This window comes from Amborella trichopoda, chromosome 11 (assembly GCF_054954075.1).
Source record: "Amborella trichopoda isolate Santa Cruz 75 chromosome 11, AtrichopodaSantaCruz75HAP2 v2.0, whole genome shotgun sequence".
In the NCBI taxonomy this organism is placed as follows: Eukaryota; Viridiplantae; Streptophyta; class Magnoliopsida; order Amborellales; family Amborellaceae; genus Amborella; species Amborella trichopoda.
Genome location: NC_142346.1, coordinates 27,194,980 through 27,211,646, shown reverse-complemented (window position 1 = coordinate 27,211,646; position 16,667 = coordinate 27,194,980). Strand labels below are relative to the sequence as shown.

General features: G+C 38.5%; 1 protein-coding gene across 1 annotated transcript; it reads left to right on the top strand.

The window, feature by feature from the left end:
- Nucleotides 1-817: 817 nt before the first annotated feature.
- LOC18425812 (cytochrome b-c1 complex subunit Rieske-4, mitochondrial) lies at nucleotides 818-16,064 on the top strand. Its single transcript, XM_011631124.3, has 2 exons — nucleotides 818-1,078; nucleotides 15,302-16,064. The coding sequence occupies exons 1-2, from the start codon at nucleotides 907-909 to the stop codon at nucleotides 15,940-15,942; spliced, it is 813 nt and encodes a 270-aa protein (XP_011629426.1). The 5' UTR covers nucleotides 818-906; the 3' UTR covers nucleotides 15,943-16,064.
- The last annotated feature ends 603 nt before the right edge of the window (nucleotides 16,065-16,667 follow it).

Below are 16,667 nucleotides of genomic sequence, written 5' to 3'. Positions count from 1 at the left end.
CATTTCTCAATTTATAAAGGGTGTGATTTCTATAAGGTTGCAATCTTAAAGAATCCAATTAAGGCACACCTCCAAAATTTATCATAATATGTATTTTTGGCATAAATTTTTTTTAGGATTAATTGAAAATCTATGAAATTTTAAACTCCAAAAATGGTTAAATTCAAGTAGATCTATAAGTATATTAAAATCTTGAAATTGGACAGTCTAGATTATATGTTTTTTGGGACTCAAAATCTTTTTTTTTTTTTTTTTCATATTCATACATCTCGATATCAAGATAATCAATTAGGGGGTTTTTCAACATTAAAACAACATTTTTTTGATGCATTTTTGAGGTGCATATGTGACTCTACATTTTAAAGTTGCAACCTTATATATAAACTTTTTAATTTATAAAAAAACATTAAAATATATTTAAATGTATAGATATTTTAATTTTTGGAGCGGGTCCAATGGGATCCAAGTAACCGAAGTCCAGAACTAGATCCCATCCAGGCTCACCCGAGCCTAGACCCGGAGCCAGACCCAACCCGACCTGCTGTCCTTATTACCCATCTTCACACATGGGCGTAGGAGCATTAACGTATTATTTTTTGAAAGTGAACGCCTTTATTAAGTATGCTCTCGTTTCATTCGCATTCGCCCTCCTCCCTCTCAGTGCGGTTACATCTCAATATTGACCGCAGCTGCTCTCTCTTTTTCTCTATCTTTTGAACGTATAGGTTTCTCTCTCTTCTTTTTTTTTTTTTGCACGAAGACGATCCCCGCCTTGTATAAACTGAGCACGCCTCACGTTAACCGCTGCTCTCTTCACAAGTCTCTCTCTCTGTGGATATTTTTTGTCCCCTCCCCTTCTTTTTTCCGAAACCTCTGTGAAATCTTATTGTGTTTTGGTTGGAAGAGATGTTGCGAGTTGTAGGGAGAAGGATTTCTTCATTGCGATGGGGGTTTCAGCCTGCCATGGCCTCTATGCTTTCGAGGAATCCTGCTTCGATAATAAGACCTGATTCGGAAGCACCTTCCTCAAAAATGGCATCTATTCCGCCTAGATGGGCTCATTTTGACATGATCAGAGGTCAGTTCATGTTTCCCAAGTTTCATTTATTTTGAAAGTTTGGGTTTTTATCGGTCTATTGATTTCTCATGTGATTTGTTGTTTTATGATTCTATCTGTTGGGTTTTTTGTGATTTCTCCTTTCTTTATGTGTTGCTTGTTGTTGAAGATACTTGGGTTGTTATCTCCTTGTTTCGTTTGAGGTAGTATCTTGTATCTCTTCTTCGTTTTGATTTTAGGTGCTTCTCTCTCATAGTTGGTTTTTGTTTAGATGTTGCCTTTCCAATGAGCATGCACTTGGGATGGCAATGCATCGTTTGGAATTAGGGTTTCTGTGACATTTGATTCAATAGCTCAATTGATTTCTCAGAATATCTCGATTGATTTAACAGAAAATGTGAATGGATCAGCTCATCTAGGGTTACTTGAGTGGCTTATGTTTATTGTCGAGTACTCACTTCCCAATTTATTCTGAGCGTAGGCAAAATTCTGGGATTCTGAAATTTCTAAAAATATATTGAGAACATAGATAAATTTTTGGAGTTATGAATTTTGTGGAAAAAACTGTAAGGTTGGGTTAAAGCAGAAAGGTTGTCGATATACCAAAAGCCTGCTAAATTAGGGAACTAGCAGGGTTTCCAATAAATCGTACTTCAGGTGACCATTATTTCACATTATTTCTCCCTGAAGTGGTGCAAAGTCATTTTGATGGTCTTTAGGTGAATTATCTGGGTTCAATGCATTGAGCGTTTCACTTCCCTGAGCTTGTTGCACTTATCTATTGATTTGTTTATTTTTTATAATTTTTAAGCTTTGTAACTATGATTTTAGGAATGCAAGTTTCTGATTTTGCTCTTCCTCTTTCTGTTTTTCCATTTTGGTTTTGGCATCTTGAATATCGTAAGTTGCAGAACTCGGTTTCATATTTTTGTGTTCATTGCATTGAAGGAAGTGATGTCTAATTTTTCGTGGGAAGCATTCCCTCAATGGAATGGGCGATGTTTGTGGTCAGGAATTTACTTTTCATATGGTAACAAATTGGTAGTAGCAGATGACGAGCCTTCCATATCAATATCCACTCTGTCTTTTCGAGAATTAATGCCAGATTATGATGTCCTGGAGTTCTTAAATGTTTCAGGGTTTCTTACATTTGTTGGTATGGTTATGGGGTAATAAACGATTTTGTGTCTTTAATTGCTTTTTTATTAGTACAGTTTGGGGGGAATAATCCTTTTAATAGGTCAAATTGGTTGAGTGCTACATCATATATTTTCCTCCTCTTCGATTAAAAGGTGGGGGTAGGATAGGGAAGAGCTTCGTTGATTCAGTTACAATGAGAGAACAATTAGCATATGTTTTTGGTCGAGATAGAGGCCATCATTGTGGGTTTCTTGAGGCCTATGATAGGAAGCCTGCTTGATTTATCTAGGGTCAATTAATTTAAAAAATTAAAGATTTAGCTGGGGAGAATGTCTTTTGAGCAACATATGGAATATCTGCCCACCAAGTTTCTTTTATGATAATAGGATTGTTTGTCTTCGAGGGGCAAACTCTTGCATCAATTTCTTGGAGAACGAAGTAGGGGTTCCTGTTCTTTCATGGACTCTAGTTAAGCAAGATTTGTAGTGGACCTTGGCTGGCGGAGCTGATTCATGAGTGGATGATAGTCTTAGCGAATCCTTGATGCAGCCATTGAAGGGACCCTTGAAATGAAACTTTGGTGACAGCTCCTTTTTAGGCCTTACCTTTTTGGTGCATGGAGAATCTATCATGATGATAAAGCTTTGGTTCTGAATTTCTTTTCTTGGCCTCTTGGTGCTTGCTGTTGTACTAGGTTAAATGCATGCACTTTTTGTGTTTGACAAACTAAAGATCTTGTAGGGTTTCTATCATTCCCTTGGAGACTCAGTCTCAAAAATATTGTAGTTTGTATGCTATGCATTTCCAATTTCGTTGGATGTGATCATTCTTTTCCATTTATCGAGAGCGCTGTAGGGGGGCATGGTTTGGCTCCAGAATCCAAATCCCGCGCTCCAAAGCCTGGATCTCAACCAGAGCTCTTTTGTTTTCAAGGGAGTTCGCCCTTTTTCCACAAAATCTTGATTCCTTATCTGTAGGGATCTCGATCCCACCTAACTATGGTGTTCGATCCCTCTATTTGTGGATCTTGATCTCTATCATTTTTGGATCATGATCTCTCGATTCAGGGATCTCGATCCTCAATCCCTGTAGTTATGGATCTTCATTCTTATCGGGATCTCGATCCCTATAATTGTGGATCTCCATCCTTGTTGTGTATTGATCTCAAACATCAAGAATTAAATTATAATGTGTAAATTATATTGGGAATTAAAATAATTAAAGCCTTTCACACAATCGAAAGAGGGAATTCATCTGTTGCATAATGGGATCTAGTTTCCGTGAGCATTGGGACTGCGATCCTTTATATTTATAGATGACCCCAATTCATACAGATAACGGTCCCTGGGTATTTGCGGTCGAGATCCCATAAGAAGTGGGAACAACGGTCCTTGCGAAATGGGATCTTGCTCCCTTGAGCATTTGGGAATGCGATCCTTTATATATGGGATCCAGCTCCGGGATAGATACATTGTATGGAGCATGCTCCCTGAATATCGGAGTTTCTGTCACCCTTCGATCTGCCATTCCAACTCCCAATCCCAGAGCCATCCCCGCTCCGGCTCCTAGCAACTAAGTTCTTATTCGATAAGTATCTAATTCCTGTCCATGGTAACATAGATTTTTGGATATATAGCTCTATTTATGAGATTTATTTTGACGACCATGGAATAGAATAAATGTTGAACATGTGGGCCTTTGAGTACTTTTTGCAATTGAGTTTAAGCAATTGCTTATCCTGATAAAGGAAATGAGGGACTTGATTATGCCAAAAAGTGGGATATTTGTTAAGAGGAGCAAACAGATTGTGTTGGCAGTCCTAAACTGCTTGGCACATTGATTCAATTGATGCAAGATCGACTGAGAGGTGGCTGGTTGAGAGGTTCAAGGGTGTATATTATTGGTAGAGACAAGGATTTAAGGATTTAGGGGGCTTGTGCCATCTGGATGGATTTAACCTTTTGGGGAGGATGAGATCTTTTTAGTAGTGTCTTTGCTCTTTGCCTATGAGGGCCGTACACATATCTAATGTCAATTGCCTCAATTTATGGATTGTTAGGAGTTTGTTCAAAAGCATGTTATTGCTTTCTAGGCAGATCATTACAATAACTGTCTTGAGCATGACAAATGTTAATGCACATTTTTTTGTCTTGTGGGTTCTTTTCTCTGCATCTCCTGGATACCGGTTTTGTTGTTAGTCTTGCATAAATGGGCTCTTTGAGAGGCTTATGTAACATTTGGTGGGTGGGTAAGCCCGGTTAATGTAATTCTCCTCTGTAAGCCATGTAATTCCTATCCCACCATGGTTTTTGGGTTGTAAACCATTGCATTTCACCGATCGCACATTCTATACCCTTAGCCCCTATATGAAAATTCTCTCTTATTTTCTTTCTTAGTTAGTATGCTTCAACCACATGGAACAATGCGATAATGTACACTAAAATATTTTAGGTGCTAGCCTTAATAAGGAGCAGCCGTTCGCCTAAGAACAAACATTGGAAGTTTCCATGGCCGAACTTCCTCGCATGTCTTTCCACCATGAGATCCAATGACTCCGGCTTACGCCACACATGGTGAAATCTTATGCTTGTTAGCTTATCAGGTAGACTGGACTCTACTTGCATGAAAAAAGTGTACAACGACTACACGACCAACAACCTAGGGACATTCGATGAAATGGGGGCATATAGAGCGAGCAAGTACAGTAAGTTTTCCCCGCTTTCTTAAAAGCAAGGATCGCTATAGGCCAAGAATTTGGAGCTCTACCTTTGTAGTATAGTGCAATATAGTATAGTAAGTATAGTCTTGAACCTTGATCACATTCGAGGGATCTGAGTGGTCCTGGGGGACCACCATGGCTTCTCTCTTCTCGAGAATCCATACATAGAAAAGAAAAGGGAGGACGAGTAGAACTTTCCAAGTCGCAGTGCCGATCAACCAAATTGAAGAACACTGTCGTTCTCCCTTCGCGTTGACCTCTATTGATATGTTTTGCAACAACAAAAGTGCCATTCATATTCCCTCATTTGATTGCGACATGGCATAGGTCTCATGCAATGGATTTTTGACGCTCACATATGAGATCCAGGAATGCTTAATGCCAAGTTGAGTCAGGAATCAGCCGACTAATGGGCCACCATGGGAAATAGGTTAGAGAAGATTAGGTTTCTAGGGAGCTAGTGTTAGTGTAGGGTTTGAGAAAGCTCCTTGGCCTATGTTTTACGTATCCATAAGATCGAGTCCTGGGGTCTCTAAAAGAGTTTAAAAAGAAGTGTTTTTGCTACCACTGGCTTTGCTCGTTGATTGGCAAAACTTTCACGCAATTTGCTAAGCTATCCTTTCGAAACCACACGGCTGTATGTGCGAAAAAGTATTGAGAATTGGGCTGAAGGCATCCGTCTAGTGCGAACTAAGATAGCTTTAAAGGAGGAAGGAACCTGAGTCCATAGATGTAGGAATCAATCCATTGTCTCGTTGTCCGAGGAAGCAGTTACAGTACAGCCAAGGCCAGACGTCACGGTGAATTGTTACGATGAGTGCCTCCTTATTGTCTTTCTTTGGCTAAGTGATATGTACTTCTGTGGTTTCCAAGGCCAAGATTTGCACCTTTTATAACTGCTGCTCATCCAGCATGATTGGACGGGCCAGATGCCCATGTTCCTACGGTCCAAAGCAAGGGATCAGTAGTCCAATGGCAGCAAGGTGAAGGCGATCAACAAATCCATCAATGTATCAAGTAGTATGCATTCGACATTTTGTAGAGCTTTCAGATTTGCTTACGAAGAATACATGGTTAAATCACCATGATGCTTTTTTGGACTATATTGTTTAATATATCATTTTGTTATTTTAAATTCACATCATGGTCATTTATTACAAGGAGGACCACAAGTAAAATTTTAGACCCGCTCGTACACCTAGCAGTTTGCTTTCAATTTTTTTCCTCAATTGAGGTGGGAGCAAGGGTACTTGGCTGGCTTTAATTGTTTCTGACAGATCCATTAATATGTATACTTTTTTTATGCATGCGTTTTTTTTTTACTATATGTTGTTGACACATGGTTGATGATCTGTCAACATCATGCATCCATATATCAAACCCATTGTCCCTCTCTCTTATTTATATATATATATATATATATATATATATATATATATATATATATATATATATATATATATATATATATATATATATTAACAACACAACTCTCTCTAATTTAGGTTGATATAATCTCTCTATGAAAACAAAAAGGTTTCACAAGCAGCTTCAATTTTACGAGATCATGAGGCCATGAAGTGAATGATGTGCGTACAGTTCTTGTTTTAAAGAGTATCCAATTTTTTTATAGGAAGAATTTTTGTTTGATTTACTGTTTAGATGGAGTAACAGAAAATCATATCTCTGTTTCACGAAATATTGTTTAGATATTCATGATTATGTTATGCAATATTTATCTCTAATCGATGGTTGTTTACTTCGAGATAATTCAGGGATTAGGCTGGGGTTCGGAGTTTATAAGAATACTCTTACTTCCGATTTACCGCTGAAGGATTAGGTTCGGGTTTGGACTTATAAGGAGAGGGAGAGTCAAAAAAATAAATATTTTTGAATCTAAGTCCCCAAGAGAAAAAAAAGGGCAAAGTTGGAAGGCATTTGGAAGCATGAGATGGTCTTGCTATCTTCATAGGTGTTAAACTCACGCGACTCAGTAAAATTCCGAGATGTAATTAGTCCTGATGAGTAGCCAGGATATAGCCGGTATCAGCAATTCACTTCTCTTAAGTTACGGAATTCCATCAATAACTTGCCCAAAACCATAGGCAACAAATACTGATTTGTTTTCCAATTGGTGATGCTACCTACCAAAGTTATGAAGATGGCATTGGACTGGTAGTGAGACTGGCAGAACTGGTGATTGGATCGATATCCGGTCCGACTTGAGCACCAAACGGGTATTTCTTGAGAACCAGTCAAAGCTGGTGGTTGACCAGTTGAATCAGATTGACTGCTGGTTTTATCGGTTCTCTTCTGAACTTGCCCAATCTTTTCCCTTACTTCTCTTGCTATTTATTGGCTTTGTTTTGCCCCCCTCCCCATTTTTTTTTCTATATTTTTCATTTAGAATGCCCATGATATTTTATTTTTGAAATTTTCCAAAATCTTTAATCCAAAAGATCTCAAGATCTTGGCAAAATTTGTCACCCTTAATGGTTAGAAGGAATTTTTTTCTTACCTACCATTTTGGCATGCATTCTTCACTTTTTGGCTGCATTTTTCTTTTTATTTAAAAATTTTCTTTCGCGCTCCTTGGAACCATACCATTTCTCTATTTTTAATGAGGACAAAGGCGCACATGGTTGTGCTTCATTGACACGCTTCAACTTTATGAATAATGATGTCGTAGGTTATATTAATTTTGGCATTGGAGTCATGTAATTTACTAAATTTTAAAATCCTCCAATATTTATTTTTTCCATGAGTCGGAGTTTTTTTTGACAAATTTTGAAAAAGATACTCCTATTTTTAACCAAAACTTTAGTGGTTTTACCTCATATTTTACTTCTGTTGAATATTTGAAATTTAGTCATCTTTTTAATTATTGATATTTATAACAAAGGTCTAACTGGTCGGGCTGGTTTTAAGTGGACCAGTCCCTTATCCAGTTCGAGCACTGGTTCGATCTTGGTAACACTGCTGTCTACAACGATCAATTGGAGATAACTATTGTAGAACACAAACATGAATGCCTAAACACTATTCGTGAAATAGAGAGAATCTTTTCTTGAAATAGAGAGAATCTTTTCTTACTTCATCTAAATGATAAACCAAAGAAAATTTTTCCTATAAATAAAACTGGGTTCTCTTTAAAATCAGGGAACTAGATCACATTTCCTTTGAAGATGAACTCAAACAAAATAAATATAAGCGCATGAACTGTATGCTCGCTTTATAGCCTCATGATAACCTAAATTTGGAGCTGTGTCAAGCCTTTATCTTTTCGTAGACATATGATATAGACCTTATTTGGAGAGAGTGGGTGTTGTTAAAAAACAAGAGATAAGAGAGGGACAGTGGGTTTTATATATGGATGGATGATGTTAACACGTCATCAACCATGTGTTATGAATACATGATACAAAGAAAAAGGCATGCATAGAGAACATACACATATTAAGGTATGTGTAAGCAAAACAACTAAAGCCAAGCATCCCGACCCCCAAAGTCAATTGAGGGAAAAATAAAGACAAACCCTTGTGTATCAGGGGGACCATCATCATCATCATCATAGCTTTATCTTAACAATTTGGGATCTGCTACATGAATCCTGTTTCGCCATTCCGCTCTATTAAGGGCCATACCCTCAGTTAAATAAAATGACCATGACGTAAATTAAAAAATTATAGTCCAAGAAAGGGATATGTTGTTTTAAAACATGTGTTTAGAAAATTAACATCCCCTAATCTGTTTCAAAACAACTAGTCTCTCTTGAACAAATCAGGAAAGGCAATGCATAAGGAAGGTGTCCTATAGACTTGACCTTCCACATAATGTTATGCGGAACACATACCAAGACAATGAGTGGAGAAACCTTGACCCCTATGTCCCTTAGAGATAAGCCTCCGACATACAACACATTCATGGTTTTAATGAGCGCTCTAAAGAAAACCCGTTTCTCATAGGAAACGGACTCCACTTCCACACTCATATAGGTGAATCCATAGAGAACATCCTGTTGTGCGACGCGTAGGTTTATGCTTTACATCACCTAGACAAAAGAACTCATTGAGAGGATAGATCTGTGTTTAACCATACACAAGATCCCTACTGGAAACTCGTTGAAGGCTATGATCGAGGATTTTGTGAGCGGGAACATTTTGATGGTGTAAATTTTAGAAGGTGGCAGGCCAAGGTCCATTTCTTGTTGAGGACCTTGAGGGTCGACTATATACTGAAGAAACCATGTCGTTCTGCTAGTACTTATACTGCCTCTTTGGTCAATCGTACTGGAGATAATCAGAGTCATGAACCATCAACTGACCCAACCAAGGGGAATCCAGTCTTCCCAATTGTCAGAAGAAAGACATTAGTGGGAAGAAGATGAGTACAATGTCAAGGGCATATCCTGAGACTTGAATGCTTTGAGTGATCCTTTGTTTGATCTCTACTTAGGAATGCCAGCTGCAAAGGAACCGTGGGAAGCTCTAGAAACAAAATCTAAAGTGGAAGTTGTTGGGAGAAAGAACTGTCTAATTATTGAATAGTTGAATTTTAAGATGATAGAGGAAAGATCCGTGCTAGCTCAAGTCCATGATATTCAAATTATAGCAAATTAACTTGTGTCAAATGGCATCATCCATGTGAGCATGATAATAAGATAAATTCTGCCCTCTTGGAAAGGCTATGGAGGTTCATTGGTGCATAAATCAGAGGGCTTGAGCTTGGAACAACTAATGGCTTATTTGAGAATTGAAGACGAGACCAGACTCGGAGATATGAAAGCGCACAAGTTCCATATGGTTGCCAGAGCGCATGTTATTGAAGGTCAGAAAAGAAAGAAGCCAAGAACTGAAAAAAGAATCAAGATTGAAGGAAAGAAAGAAGAGAAGAAAGAAGAAAAAAGAAAAAAGAAAGACAACAAAACTTTAAAGCCAAAGACAGCTCATTACAAGGGAGAGAAACCGATGGTATGCTATTTTGACTTGTTTATGACTATTCATTCAGCAGTTCCTTATTTCTTTGCAAGTGTGTGCTGTCAAGCACACAACAACAGAACAGTTTCAATCCATCTGAGTTTGCACAACAACAGAAGAGTTTCTCTTTTTTTTCTCTTCCAAACTGTTAACTGTTGTATTGAGAGAGAGTGAATAAGTACAATAGTTTGGTAGAGGCAGCCCACATGCTAGGCCACATGCCCCAAAAAAGAATTAGACTTCCCTGGAAGGGTGCTCCTGTACCAAAAAGGTCTGGCGTTATGGAAGTGTTTCTCAATCCATCTGAATTTGCAAAGTGGGGATATGGAACTGGATTTGGAATTATGTTCAAGCCCACCTTCTGATTGTCATTGTTCAATCCTTTCCTTTTCTACTAAGTGATGTTTAGATTATTATTTTTTTTTGGCCCAAGTCCTACACATGCCCTATGCCCCATGGCAGTGAATGAAATACGCATTAGTGTGACCATTTTGTTAATAGCTTCTTCAATTGTACGTGCTTGCATATGTCAATATCCAAACCTGGTTGTCAATAAGTTTGCCTCTAAAATTTATAAGGTTTCATCCTAGAGTGGGCTTTAAAGTGAGATTCTGGTCCAACTTGTGGATAGGATCCTCCCCTTTGAGAGAGGTGTTCCCTACCCTCTACTCTCTGGCTCAAAACAAAGAATCCTCAGTTGGTACTAACAGGGGAACATAGAGTATGGAACCCTTCCTTCTGAAGGAATCTTACTGAAGACGAAACAAACGATTTTCAGTCTCTCTCGACTTCTCTCCACTCACACTTCCTATCGCCTCAAGGAAGTGATGCTATCATCTGGACGCTAGCTCCCTCTGGTATCTTCTCGGTAGCATCATTCTACAAAAGCTTAATTCTGCCTCCTACTCTCCTAGCAAACCCAACAGCAATCAAATCCAAAGTTTGGGCCACCATTGCTCCACCAAAGGTCCAAACTTTCCACTGGCTTGCATGCTCTCATAGGGCTCTCACCGTGGATCAACTTCAAAAGAGAGGGATCCCGCTCCCCAATAGGTGTGCCTTATGCTTATGCGAGGAGGAGTCGAACCAACAGTTCATCCACTGTGACTTCACTTTCGACCTTTGGGGCGAAGTGTTGCAACTTTTGGCTTACAATGGATTATCCCCCTTCGGTCAAGGCTTTGACTCTTACGATCTCGATTCATACTGGCCGAAGGCAGGAAGATTGTTATGGAAGGCAACTATTGCAGCAACCATATGGTCCATTTGGTTGGAAAGAAACCTTAGAATCTTCCAAGGCGTTAAACTTCACACACCAGCTCTCGTTCACAAGATTATATCTCTGGTCACCTTTTGAGCCTCCAACCACAAGGTTTTTTCAGGGATCCCAGGGAGTTTTTTTCTCACCCAATGGATCAATGTCCTTCACCACCAACCGAGAGTGGTGACTAGACCTAATACATGGCAACCACAACCCCAAAGATGCATCAAACTGAACTTTGATGGGTGCTCCATAGGGAACCTTGGCCCGGCAGGGGCTGGGGGGGTCTTTCGAGACTATCAAAGCAACGTCCTTTTGACCTTCTTTGAGATCATTGACATAAAGGACTCCAACCTTGCCGAAGCTTTTGCCCTCTTAATTGGCTTAAAACTCTTTGATCCTTCTTGGGGCCCTCAACTGCTAGTAGAAGGAGACTCTTATAATGTTCTCTCTTGGGCAAGGAGAATGAGCTCACCAACGTGGAACTTAGCCTCACTTTTTGATGAAATTGATCATATATGCAGGGATATGGACGTCTCCTGGAGGCATATATGGAGGACGTTCAACGACATCGCAAATCTATTAGCGAAAGAGGGTGCTAGAAGCCAGGGGCTCACGACTTAATATGGCTTCCTTTTTTGGTTTTTCCTTCTCCTTGTATTTTTGCACAAGCTTATTGTAAACTGTTGTAATTGGGTGGCTTTAAATGGCCTTTTTGTATATGGTAGGCTAGCACCTTTTTTTACTGAGTCACCCTTCTTTAGGGTGATCTCGGACTACAATGTAACTTTCTGCCAGTAATACAATGTTAACATTTATCAAAAAAAAAAAAGTTTGCCTATCCTTTGATGTCATCACCCTCAAGTTTTATTATCATTTATAACTTCATTGTCCACCAACTTATTATACTCAAACAATCAGGGTTAGAAGAATTGAACCTTTCACTTTTGGATCTGGTGTATGAATATACAATATGTTAACTTATTATACTGAAATAATATAGCTATTATTTTAGATATAAATGTTAGTTTTGCATTGCCTTTTTGTTTTGTTGCTCATAAGGGGACATGATTCAGCCACTTTCCTCCCTTGGGGGGGCCAGAAAAGGGAGGAAGAGGCAGAGGGAGGGTAGGGTTATTTCATGCTCTAGGTCTTTGCATGAAGAGAATATAATTTCTCATGTTTGCATAGACACCTGGGTATTATTTTCTGGAACTCTGCAATGTTATATCTAGCCCTGTGCAATAGTATCTGTTCCACAGCATGGTTGACATGAATGAATGCAATTATTTATGTTTATGTTGAAAGAGTAATAAGAAATAAGGGTTTGTGTACATAATCATTAGTACCTTCTTTTTCAATGTTGTTCATTAGCTTATTTAGTTTGAAATGACCTTTAAATAATTGACATTAAATCTTGAATGCATTCTTATGCAGTTTTCTTTTTTTTTGTTAGACACTGTCACCATTGTTATAGTTTCAAGGAAAATTGATTTTTGGAAATACATATTGGATCATATGTAGAAGAACACGGTTTCTATTAGTCCATGTAGAAATGAGTCACCTCTTAAAAATCTATTTTTGAGATGGATTTTTGGACTTAATTTTTAAGGACGTGTAATCTCTAACATGTAGATCATGAATATAATAAATAAATAAATTTTAAAAATTAAAAATAATAATTCTATAAAGGAAACTTTTGGACCGTTAGTTTCAAATGTTTTTAGATGGACCACCTATGTGCATCCATCTTTAAGTTGGATGCTTTATACCTTGGGACCACATATTGTAGAAATGCGGTCTAGCCCTGCATGAAACAATTTTCCTATATAGGAACAAAACACATTTAGGAGATAGTACAATCCTTTGCCATATTCATGGATTAGTTTTGATTAGGGTTGGGAATGTGCCGGCTGGTCTGGCCCTAGATAAACCTGGCCCAAGCTTATATTTTGGCCCTCGGGTAGGCCTGGGGCTGAATCCAGGCCTGGGTGCCAGCCAGTTCCTGGAGGGCCATGTAGGCGTGGCCTCTCTCTTTCTCTCTCTCTCACACACACAATAATTTAGGGAACATGACCTCCAGAACTGGAGAAGTTATAGTAATGGCAAACCTAAAAGTAATTAAATCATCCCTATACATCCATGATTAAATGTAGATGAACCATTAGTCTAAGACTTTATCTAATACATAAAATGATAAATAATCTTTTATGGGGATCTTATTGATCTTGCTTTTTATTCATGCCATTCTTACTTTTTCATTCCGAGAAAAAGTAAAATTGGGCAGTATCGTATTTTAGGGAGTATAATAGAATCCTACAATAGTAATAGGGCTTCCCTATGATCTCTCCCTATCTTTTTAATCTATCGTGGCCTTATATTTGTTGGATTCATCTCTTTCAATTTGGTAAAGAACAAGAGAGGAAGAGAGGGTTAATATACTGAATAAATTGAACTATATCTGCCTACTGAATTGTGCCTTGAAAATGTCTTTAATTCCCTTTGAAAGATAAGGATAGATGGATTATGTAGGAAACAAAATCAATTTATGGGAGAGGATATATGAAGTACTTTAACATATTGGAGTGGAGAGAGAGAGGTGCCATTTGATATATATGAAAAATCAATTGAAGTTTATCCAAATTAGCAAGAGATATATTTCATTGTAGATATATTTCATTGTAGAAACAAGATGAGAAATCTGCAATCTATGTTAGGGAAATAAGTACTGGAATTTGAGAAATAGTGGGCAATAGGGTCTTGTCGGGCCATTTCTACCCATAGACCAATAGAGCCGGACTAGAGCCAGGGGCCTTGCCTGGTTAGGGCCTTGGGTCAACCCTGGCTCGGCTCAGGCCCGATCGTTGCCACTTGATCATGCTTTCACTGTAAATGTCACAGGAAAATATTTTTTTGTCCTCCCATGTCATTGCATTTACTCCCCAATTTTTTATTCTTAAAAAAACAGAAAGAAAGAGTTTATTCCAAATTAGTTGATGTTATCTAACATCTATGTGAAATTTCATGTAGTTTTATTGTATTTCATGAGATCACTGTCCTGGCCCGTGATTTTTTTGTGTTGTTGATGTATGTCTCTCCCTACATTTCATTTGCTGCACCTGCTTCTCATCTCTCTTCAACCAAGTGTGGCTATAATCTCCTATACGGATTCTTGTCATAGAATTTTTGTGGGGATATTCTATTCTTATGGCTTTCTGCATCTGTACTGGTTATGAAACGTTAGTAATCGATCTGCTCATTATTTACTATCAAAGCAAAAAATTGTTCTACACATTGGCAGTTTTTGTTTTCTGAGATATGGTAATTTACACATCAGAATCTGATTGGGCTATAGAAGCTTCTCTTTTAATATGTTTGCAGAATCCTTCTTTCTCTCTCACGCACACGCATACAGACACACACTCTCTCTCTCTCAAAAGGGTGTGGTTTGTGTGAAGCTTCAACCCTATAGGATCCAAGTAAGGCGGACCTCCAAACCTTGCTGAGAATGCAGTTTTGTGCCAAAAATCTCTATGACGGTCCATAAATATTTTTTTCCCCATGTATAGGATTTAAAGCTCCCTATAGCGTAGAATGACCAGATCTATAGTACTTGAAAATCTGGACGGTCCTCATAATGTGTTATAAGATTCCCTATTTACAAGACTTGAAATCTGTGTCTCTTCCATATCTATATATATCTCATGGTCGAGTTGATCTTTGGAGTGTTTTCCAAGGTCAGAACGACCTTTTTTTATGGGTTATTGAGTTGCATTTTACTTCTATATTATAAGGTTGACACCTTATATAAACTTTTTCCCTCTCAAAATTCACGTGAACCCATGTTATTCTGAAAAGTGCGACACTCTGCAAAAACAGAAAATAAACCATCATTATTTGCTTTTGGTGTGTGACCTGAAATCCATATTCTGGCCATATTTGTTTGTTTTGTTACATCCAAACAACCAAGTGAAGGGGCCAAACAATTTTCTTTGTTCCTTTTTCCCCCTCAAATTCCAACCAGTCTCATCTAATCAATCTTGATCTTTTCATTTTCTTTTCTTGGCTCGTGTGTGTGCGTATATGTGAGGGAGAGGTGGAGAGAGACCATTCACCATTCCTAACCACCCTGTTTTGACTTTCGATAGGTTTTGCCTCGGAGACACTCGCACTCAGGCTGGACCTCAGCCTCCCTGACCTTCCTGCCACTGTTGCTGCCATCAAGAACCCCACCTCGAAGATCACTTATAATGAGCATAGCCACGAACGCTTCCCACCAGGCGACCCTAGCAAACGTGCCTTTGCCTACTTCGTCCTCACTGGTGGTCGCTTCATTTATGCCTCTTTCATTCGCCTCTTGGTCCTCAAATTCATCCTAAGCATGTCTGCAAGTAAGGATGTTCTTGCCCTCGCCTCTCTTGAGGTTGACCTCTCGGGCATCGAGCCGGGATCCACTGTTACTGTCAAGTGGAGGGGCAAGCCTGTTTTTATTCGCCATAGAACTGAAGAGGACATAAAGTTAGCGAAGAGCGTTGATTTGGGACAATTGAGAGATCCACAACCAGATGAAGAGAGGGTCAAGAACCCTGAATGGCTTGTGGTGGTCGGTGTGTGCACCCACTTAGGGTGCATCCCTTTGCCTAATGCTGGTGATTACGGGGGTTGGTTTTGCCCTTGCCATGGGTCCCACTATGATATTTCTGGAAGGATTCGGAAGGGCCCGGCACCTTATAATCTCGAGGTCCCGACCTATAACTTCTTGGACGAGAACAAGTTGCTGATTGGGTAGGAGAGATGCTGTGTGATTATTGTCTTGTCTCTATTTTATTTTTCTGAAGTATTTCAGCTGTGCTTATTTAGAGGCTTAGAGCATTGCAGTTGTAATCTTGAATAAAATGGTGGGTTTTTGCATATTGTGATTTTTTTTCCCACCAATAGTAAAGCAGTTGGTGATGCCAACAAACTTGTGAAAACCCTATTACAGTAGTGATAGGAGGGGGTTTGGGATTTTATGAATGCAATGAAATGATAGAACAAATTAACAATCCCTGTGATGAATACAATGAAAATGACACGGAAAGATAACAAATTAATTAAAAAATGGCGTAAAACCATCAAATCAATAAATAATTAAATTTTTTGAAAATGAATAGCTGAGATAATGCATCAAAAAATGATTATTTTTATGACTTGAATTCCTCTTCTTTATTATTATTCTTTTTTTTTTATTTTTATTTTTTTTAATGGATATATCTACATAGTGAGAAGATAGATTTGAGGGTTTTCCAGCAATAGAAATCTTTTCTGAATATCAAAAAAACTTTTCTGAGGGAAGTGTTTTGCCCGCAGGTGTGAATGCGGTATCTTATTTCACTTCCATAAATATTACGTACTTCTTAACCCCACTTCCATAAATAATACAAACTTCTTTGACATGTTTAACAGACGCACGACAAAACCAAGGGCTTTTTTCCAAAAAGCATACAATACAACCAAGGGCATGTTTTTCCAAAA